General features: G+C 37.5%; 1 protein-coding gene and 1 non-coding gene across 2 annotated transcripts; one reads left to right on the top strand and one right to left on the bottom strand.

Annotated features, from left to right (window-relative positions):
• Positions 1-4,689: 4,689 nt before the first annotated feature.
• LOC133820290 (small nucleolar RNA R71) lies at positions 4,690-4,796 on the bottom strand. The gene has a single exon (XR_009886710.1). It is a non-coding gene; the product is annotated as a small nucleolar RNA R71 (small nucleolar RNA).
• A 130-nt stretch (positions 4,797-4,926) lies between these two features.
• On the top strand, positions 4,927-6,454 carry LOC133815005 (uncharacterized). The gene is made up of 4 exons (XM_062247900.1): positions 4,927-5,025; positions 5,133-5,466; positions 5,617-5,810; positions 5,927-6,454. The coding sequence occupies exons 1-4, from the start codon at positions 4,927-4,929 to the stop codon at positions 6,452-6,454; spliced, it is 1,155 nt and encodes a 384-aa protein (XP_062103884.1).
• Positions 6,455-9,401: the final 2,947 nt, after the last annotated feature.

Here is a 9,401-nt window from a genome sequence, read left to right as displayed (position 1 = left end):
TAATCGAGCACATGGGATGGATCTGATATGTATTTTCTCAACATTGATACATGAAAAACGTTGTGCGTTTCAGCTAATGATGGCGGTAAAGCCAACCAATATGCTACATGACCTACTTTGTCCAATATCTCAAAAGGACCTATATACCTCGGGCTTAACTTTCCTTTCTTTTCGAAACGCATTATCCCCTTCATCGGAAAAACTTTGAGAAAGACTTGATCGCCTACTGAAAACTCAACATTTCGTCTCTTAGCGTCGCCATAGCTCTTCTGGCTACTTTGAGCTGCAATCATTCATTGTCTTATCTTTTCTACTGCCTCAGTTGCTTCTCTTACAGCCTCAAGTCCTAAATATCGTCTTTCACAAACCTCATCCCAATGAAGTGGTGATTGGCATTTTCGTTCATATAGCATCTCATAAGGTGCCATGCCTATTGTTGCCTGATAACTGTTGTTGTAAGAGAATTCTATCAATGGAAGATACTTGCTCCATGATCCTGAGAAGTCTAACGCACAAGCCCTCAGCATATCTTCTAATATTTGTATGGTACGTTCTGACTGACCATCGGTTTGAGGGTGAAATGACTTACTTAGTTTTAACTTAGTTCCCATTGCACGTTGTAGACCTTCCCAGAACTTTGATGTGAAAATCAATCCTCTATCGGAGACTATCGTCTTTGGAACTCCATGTAATCTCACTATCTTCGCCACATAAAGCTCTGCGTACTGCTCAGCGTTATAAACTGTTCTTACTGGCAAGAAGTGAGCAAATTTTGTGAGTCTATCTACTATCACCCAAATAGAGTCATGCTGCTTGGTGGTCCTTGGTAATCCCATCACGAAGTCCATCGCTATATCTTCCTATTTCCATTTGGGAATCTCTAATGGTTGCAAAGTTCCAGCGGGTCTCTAATGTTCAGTCTTAACTTATTGACATGTAAGACATTTTGCTACAAACTCTGCTATGTATTTCTTCATCCCCAGTGACCAATACATTGTCTTGACATCGTTGTACATCTTGGTCGATCCCGGGTGAAGTGAATATGGAGTAGTGAGCACTTCCTTCATAATACTTTCTCTTTATTATCCACTTTCTGGCACACACACTCGGTTTTTATATCGTAACATGCCTTCTTTCGCCAAGGAGAAATCAACATTCTCTAAGCTTTGTAGTGTTGCCTTCTTCTTAAGAAGAAACTCGTCCTCTTATTGATTCTCCTTTATTTCCTCCATTAGTGTTGCTTGATAGTGAGGTCAGCTAGTTGTCCCGTTATTAGCTCAATTCTGGACCTCTTAATATCATCTTGTAAGTGTGAGCTATCCCTTTAAGTGTTGATAAGCTTTCGTAACTCTGCCTACTAAGTGCGTCTGCCACAACATTAGCCTTTCCAGGATGATACAAGACCTCACAATCATAGTCCTTTATTAGCTCCAGCCACCTCTATTGCCTCATATTGAGTTTCTTTTGCGTAAAGAAGTACTTTAATCTTTTGTGGTCCGTATAGATTTCGCACGTTTCTCTGTACAGATAGTGCTTCCAAATCTTTAGAACGAAGACCATTGCTGCTAATTATAAGTCATGGGTCGGGTACCGCTGTTCGTACTCCTTTAGGTGTCTCGAGGCATATGTGACCTGTAACACCCTTGATAGCCAAGACCGCTACACTGTGTATTTATAAAGGTGTAGGACTTTCTAATCAAGTCATTTAGTTAAAAACATGCTGTTGAATCATGAATGTGCTAGGGTTAAAAGGTTTTGGCCTCAAGAGATACATTTCATATAATTAAACATTTTATGCATGGGATCCCAAAAGAAACAACATTTAAAAGTTTGTTTATAAAATTTCCACTGTACAGACAACCACTAGCCCTTCTAAAGGCAAAACAAATGTTTATGGTTCTCCTGTCCCTGTCTCCCCTCAACCGTGGCGGCTGAGCAGCTGTTCATGTACATTATGCTCCCAGAGCTCTCCAAATCAGGGCTGGTCAAGCTTGCCCTTGCCTTTACGTGCACCACGAAGCACCCGTGAGCCAAGGCCCAGCAAGAAAGCGTAATATCATAACACAAGTACTGATAATAATCATAAAACCTTTAAACATGTTCAAACATTTATCAATCCCTAATAAACATATAACTTATTGACATAAACATGAATTCACAAGCTAACAATTAGCCAATCAGCATATCATATTCAACAGTCAACCACAACAACCAGATTACACGATAAATAGGGTCAACCCTTAGGTCGCACCCTCTGTTTAATCCACTGACTCCGGCCCAATTAAACCGAGCTCAGTGCATAATAAGCTATCCTCAGCTACTAGTGACCGAGCCGCGTCCTGTGCGCTAATTTAAACTCTGGCACTCTTAGACCGTTTTTCTACTATTTACATGGCATAATACCAACCTCTATAAAGCATACAAAACAGGGAACCCTTAGTCCCATTATGAATCCATAACCGGGTGCAGTTTTCTTACCTTTAATTTCCAAACGCTTCGATTACGAGAAATACCCCTTGAGCACGATTCGTCTCCTGAGCCCTAGCTTTTACCTTGTCACAACCAAGATAAGGGATTCCATTAATATTCAATTAAAGGTTCCTGGATAAAGTTCTAGCTTCTGGGACATCGAATTCCACCAAGCACGGTGGTGGAATCGATCTCGAGCACCCTACGTTAGGTTCCCGCGCTTAAAACCTCCAAATAACCAAAAATTCCCTTTAGGGCCGCGGCCTGCCCCCTAAAACAGAGGCTAGGTCTCTCTGACCACAGACACGCGTCGTGCCCTGCCCTGTGGCATCGCGACGCTTCCCTACTGTAGAGCCTCCTTGTCTCTTCCTTGCTTCGCAGGGCCGCGACACTCTAGAACAGAGTCGCGGCCTAGCCCCTCGTGCCCAAAAAATCCACCATTTGTAACATCCCAACCTTGCTCAAAACCACCTGAAACCATCCTAATTCCAAAACCCATTGATCACAAAACTTCTAACATGATTCTAGCAACATAATCCAGCAAGACCTAGCTTAAAAACTAATTAAAATCCCATTTTAATTTCTGAAACCCAAAAGCTCAAGAACATAAAAACCAGCTATGAAAACACCAGAATTCAACCATTAGAACATAAATTCAAGCTTACCTTCACTGCAGAACCACTTCTCTAAGCAAATTCTGAGCTAACTCCCAAGCTCCTAGCTTCAATTCAGTCTTCAATTTCAAAACCCAAAAACCTCCTAATCAACAGATCAAAAACAAAATTCAGTGCTTACCTTAGCTTCTAGTTTGATTCCCTAGCTTTCACTGGGTTAATCCTCCAATTCCTCAGCTCAAATCTTTGAATTCCCAGCCAAATCCCCTTAGTTTTCAGTGATTTCCTTGGGAGAGAAGAAGAGAGAAGGAGAGAGAGGGGAAAGGGTCGGTTCCTTAGGATTTCATGATTCTTTCTTCACTTCTATTCTAAATTATTTGATCTGTTCTTAATTCTTGTGAATGCTTGATCACCAATTGCATGATTTATGATTTTGATTCGAAATCTGAAAAGTGAGAATTGATTATGCTATGATTGAATAATCACAGTTTTCATAGTGGATGAAAATACCTATATGAATTGTGTAGTTTTAGGATTATTGTGTTCAATGCCTTTTATGTGTTGGAATTTATCACATGAATGTAGAAAATTCACATGTAAGTTGAGTTCTTTGTTTCTTGAAAAAGAGTAAGAATCATTTTTGTTGATTCATTATTAGTTTAGGAAGAAGAATTGTGAAGTCTGATTAGCAAAATAATAAAGTGAAAATTTGATGAAATTGAAATCCCTAGTTCTTTATTTTTGAAGTTTTTACAATTATTTGCTTTCTTTCATAGTGTTATTTTATGTTTATTGCTTTTGTTATTTTAATATTTTTAGAACCAATTTATTGTTGACCAAATAGAAATAGAAAATTAATTTTTTGGTAATTAGTAAATCAATCTCCATGGGAACGATCTTTATTTATCATTGTATTACTTGTGTTGATTTCGTATACTTGCATATAAATTTTACACAACAAGTTTTTTGCGCCGTTGCTAGGGATTTATTTTTATTAATATCAATACAATTAAATTTTATTCTAATTTGGCTTTTCTGTGTTAATTGTCTCTAACTGTTGTGTTTGAGAATCTTAATTTCAGGAGTCAATTGGTATATGCGACATCAAGGGATTGACAATATTTTGCCCATTGATACTGAAATTGAGAGGACTTGCAAACATAATAGAAAGCAGAAACGGTTAGTAGAGATGGCCCAACATCAGGGTAATGTGTTTAATGGGGACGCTGCTGAGCCAGCAGTTCAAACACTCAGAGACTATGTACTCCCAGCTAACTGGAGTACAATCATGCATCCAACCGCTGGCAATTGCAGCCAATAATTTTGAAATTAAGTCAGCGATTCTGCAAATGGTCCAGTCTACTGTCCAGTATGGTGGACTCCCTACTGAGGATCCCAATACACACATAGCCAATTTCCTAGAGCTGTGTGGAACTTTTAAATATAATGGGGTCACCGACAATGCTATTAGACTGAGATGGTTCCCGTTCTCACTACGGGATAAAGCTAAAAGTTGGTTGAACTCTCTTCAAGCCAATTCAATTACTACATGGGAGGCATTAGCTCTGAAATTTCTTGCTAAATTTTCCCTCCATCCAAGGCTGCAAGGTTAAGAGGGGAAATTAATAACTTCTCTCAATTTGATTGAGAGTCTCTTTATGATACATGGAAGAGGTTTAAGGAGCTTTTGAGGAAGTGTCCTCATCATGGGATTGAAAAATGGATGCTAGTCCATAATTTTTACAACGGTTTGTGTGGGACGACTCACACCATTATTGACGCTACAGCAGGTGGTGCTTTCATGAGCAAGAGTGCTAATGAGGCCTATGAATTGCTTGAAGAAATGGCCATGAATAACTATCAGTGGCCTAGTGAACGAGATAGAAATAAGAAGGTAGCTGGTATGCATGAGATGGATGCTATTACCGCTCTCACTGGTCAGGTTGCATCATTGACCAAGCAACTGTAAAAAAAAATTCTATAGCCACTCAAGTCATGCAAATCCAAGCGACATGTCATAATTGTGGTGGTTCTCACCCATATGAGCAGTGCATGGTAGTTGAGATGAACAATTCCATTCCCATGGAACAGGAGAATATGATGGAAAATTTCAATAGGCAAGCTAATTACCCATTCTCCAACCCGTTCAACCAAGGGTGGAGAAATCAGCCTAATTTTGCATGGAGAAATAATCAGGGTCCTCAACAAATTCAGAAGCCTATGCTTCAACCTCCACCTCAGGCATCGTTACAACCATCGGTACTTCCTGCTTCTCAAGAGAAGAAAAATGAGTTACAAGCTGCATTGTTAACTCTGACCAACTTTCAATCTCAATTTATGACAGAAACTCGCTCATCCATCTGGAATCTTGAGATGCAATTTTGTTAGTTGAAAAATATGTTACAAAGTAGGCCTCAAGGAAATTTTCCAAGTAATACAGAGGTGAATCCTAAAGAGCAGTGAAATGCAATCTCTTTGAGGAGTGGGACGAAGTTGGAAGAGCTAGTCAAGAAGTCTATACATGTACCAATAGTTGAAGTTGAGAATGAGGGTAAGGTAGAAGAAGAGGTTATTGACGACCTTAAGAAGAAGCAGTCACCAGTGAGCTATGAGCATGACATCAAGATTCCATATCCTCAGCGACTTCAGAAAAAGACACTTGACAAGCGATTTTCGAAGATTCTAGACATTTTTCAAAAACTTCACATTAACATAACTTTTGCCAAGGTACTTGAACAAATGCCAAGCTATGTGAAGTTTATGAAGGAAATATTTTCAAAGAAAAAGAAGTTTGAGGATTATGAGACAGTGGCGCTTACTGAGGAGTGAGTGCTATTTTACAGAAGAAACTACCTGCCAAGCTTAAAGATCCGGGTAGTTTCGCGATTCCTTGCTCAATAGGAGATACTGTTATGACCAAAGACTTATGTGATTTAGGGGTTAGTGTAAATTTAATGCCCTTATCTATTTTTCGAAAGCTGAAATTGGGAGAAGCTCGCCCAACTACTACGTCCTTACAAATGGCAGACTGCTATGTTAAGCGACCTCGTGGAGTAATTGAAGATGTCTTAGTTAAGGTTGGTAAATTTATCTTCCCTGCTGATTTTATTATTCTAGATATGGAGGAAGATGCAAACATTCCCATAATTTTTGGAAGACCATTCTTAGCCACAGGGAGAGCACCAATTGATGTACAAAAGGGGGAGTTGAAGCAGCGAGTGCAAAACGAAGAGGTAACATTTAATGTGTTTGCAGCAACTTATATTCCAACTTGTTGTAGAGTGGATGTGGTATGTAGTGGTGGTAGTAATTTGGAAACCACCAAGAGAAAAACCAATGCTGAAATTGTTAGTCGAGTAGTTCATCATTGATTTAAAACAGTACTATAGTGGGAAGGCTCGAGGGCTACACGAGCGGTGGAAGGCTCCGACGATTAACAACATCAAATGACAAGTTTTTTTCTTATGACACTATGTCTTTAAAGGATGAGCAGGGTGGACTTGACCCGAGTTGAAGTTTAATGAAGGAAGTGAGCATCCAGCTGGAGACATTAAATAAAGCGTCGTTGAAAGGCATCCCAAGTTCATTTAAATTTCTTTAAGTTCGTTAAGTTCTTAAGCTATTTTAGTTGAGACAATTTTTATTTTATTTTAGTTAGTTTTGTTTTTTAATTTTCCTATAAATATTTTTTATTTTGGAATCGTGAAATACGTGAAATTTTTTGAAAAATGATGAGAAAAAAGAAAGAAAGAAAGAAAGAAATTGTGGTTTGTGGAGCATACCCGTGGCTGCAGGAACCACTTCATGCGACCACAACTCTAGTGGTCTAGGCCTATTGGTCAACTTTGTATGACTGCATCAAGTACCCTGCAACCGCACGCAACGCTGTTGAAAATCTCCTAGGGGTTCAATCCTATAACCACAAGAAGGGTGTCCTGCGGCCGCAGGATCACGTTTTAAAAAAAAATCGAAAAAAATGCCCAGAACATAAACTAAAGAATGGAACACTTTGGTGTCTCAGTTCCAGTAGCACCACTTATGGAGTGTCAATGTGGCGCAGAACAATATGCTTACAACAAAGCCTTTGCCACTCATGTTGGCATTGACACTAGTGGATTTCCACCATATCCATAACTACCTACCTATGGGTATCCTCCACTTGAGGGGGATGACGAGGCAGGTTCTCATCATGAGCCGAGTTAGGTAAGATTTCTTTCCTTAGATTTTATTTAAACATTGGGGACAATGTTTTTGGTAAGTTTTGGGAAGGGGGATTTATTTTTATTATCTGTGTCAGGTTAGTTGAGTCAAGTTTCTATTTAGTTTGTTGTTTTGTCATATTGTGTTGGGGTTTGTTTGTTAATTGTGTTGCATGTTAGGTTATCTATAGAGTCTGTCAAATCAAGTTAACAAGGATTAGCCGATCAGAATACGTGAATGACTTGTAATATAATTCGAGAAAAATATATTTGATTGTAAAAAAATTTGTGTGCTTGGTTTGACCACTTCTTTGGGTTACTTTAATTCATTGTAAAACTGAATATTTGATCATGATTGGTAAATTCTTGCATTTAAATGTATGTACACTTGCTGAATTTTGAATGTGGAAAGAATGTATGAACAATTCTAGAACTTGCTTGCTTGTTACTTGAGGTGAAATCATAAACAATGCATGTTTATGAAAATTATTTAGGCAAAAAAAAAAAAATTGGAATGTTTGAGCTTTTCAAGCAAACCTTGATTAATTTATCCCTAGTTACCCTTTTTGAGCCTAAAAGTATAACTTTTTATTGTTAACCACTTATTTTGAGCCTAATTGAACACTTTATTATTTTTCATTCCCTTGATTTATACCATGAGCATATAAATATATAAAGGGGGATTGATTTGTAATGGGTGTTATTTTGTGATTTGGTTGTGACAATAGAAAAATAAAATAAAAGATTGAGAGAAAAATGCGAAAAAAATTGAGATGAAAATAACTACACTTCTTACGTTTGTTCACATTGAAAAACGTAGGTTTGGGGAAGTGTAGTTAAATAAAAAAAAAACAAATATCTAGTGTGAATTTTTCTCAATCATGGAAAATAAAGGGAAATTTGGGGTTGTTTGGATTATAATGTGGATATTAGGTTTGGTTTGTTTGGATTATATGCTTATGCTATATTTGAGCCAAAATGACTATCTTATCTATTGTTACCTAAGCCTCTCAATACAAGCTTTAAAAGACCTTTTGATTCTTGAACAGGCATTGATTTATATTAGTGGAGAATAATGAGTTAGCAAGCATATGGAAATATTAGATTTGATGGATTGATGGTGAGAATTCGGCGTGTGTAAATTATTTTAAATGTGTGTTATTTACTGTTCATGGTTGAGTAGACAAAAATGATCAATGGGTTAGGGTAAGTTGAAGAAGTGGTTGGATTGAAAATCTGGATTACTTGTCAGTTATTTTTCGAAAATTATATATGCTTGTCATTCATTAATTTTGAGGCTTAAAAGTTGTGGTTATTTTGATTCATTTGTTTAGTGTCTGTATTTATTTGTTTAGTTTGGCTTGAGTCTTGTTTTCTTTGCTCGAGGGTGAGCAAATGTTAAGTTTGGGGAAGTTTGATAAACGAGTTTTAGACTCGTTTATCTATATCTTTTTAGGTAGAGTATTAGGTGTTTAATTTTGTTTTGTTCTATTTTACGCTTGTTTTTGTATGTTTTCAGGTGAAGAAAGGCTTAGGTTAGTTAGGTGTAGAAACATGGTGGAAAAATTGACAAAAGGATAAAAATTGGTGGAAAACAGTGTTTCGAAGAACTTTCTGCGACAGCAGGAATGGTATTTTGCGGCCGAAATTCTAGAAAATTTGGGCAATTCCAGAGCATTCCTGCGACCGCAGGAATACTATTCTGCGATCGTAGGATATGTCTAGAAATGTGAAAAATGCAGATTTTTAATGAAGGGTGGTTTGGTCATTTCATGTTTAGGATAAACGCTAATCAGGTTTAAATCATGATTTTGGAGAGGAAAAGAGGAACTTTTTGCATACCTAGATTGGGAAAAGAGGATTGGGATCACTTTGGAGAAGAGCTTGGATCGACATAGAGTTCTTTTCTTTTCTTTTTATCTTTACTTTATGTTAATTTCTTGTTTAGGGATTTTGTAATGATGAACATGAACTAATTTTATTTTCTTGGGTTTTAATGTAATCACTTGGATCTTTGTTATTTTCTATGAGGATTTCATGATTCTTTCTTCACTTCTATTCTAAATTATTTGATCTGTTCTTAATGCTTGTGAATGCTTGATCACCAATGGCATGATTT

This window comes from Humulus lupulus, chromosome 2 (genome assembly GCF_963169125.1).
Source record: "Humulus lupulus chromosome 2, drHumLupu1.1, whole genome shotgun sequence".
NCBI lineage: Eukaryota > Viridiplantae > Streptophyta > Magnoliopsida > Rosales > Cannabaceae > Humulus > Humulus lupulus.
This window is presented reverse-complemented; position numbering and strand designations above follow the sequence as displayed.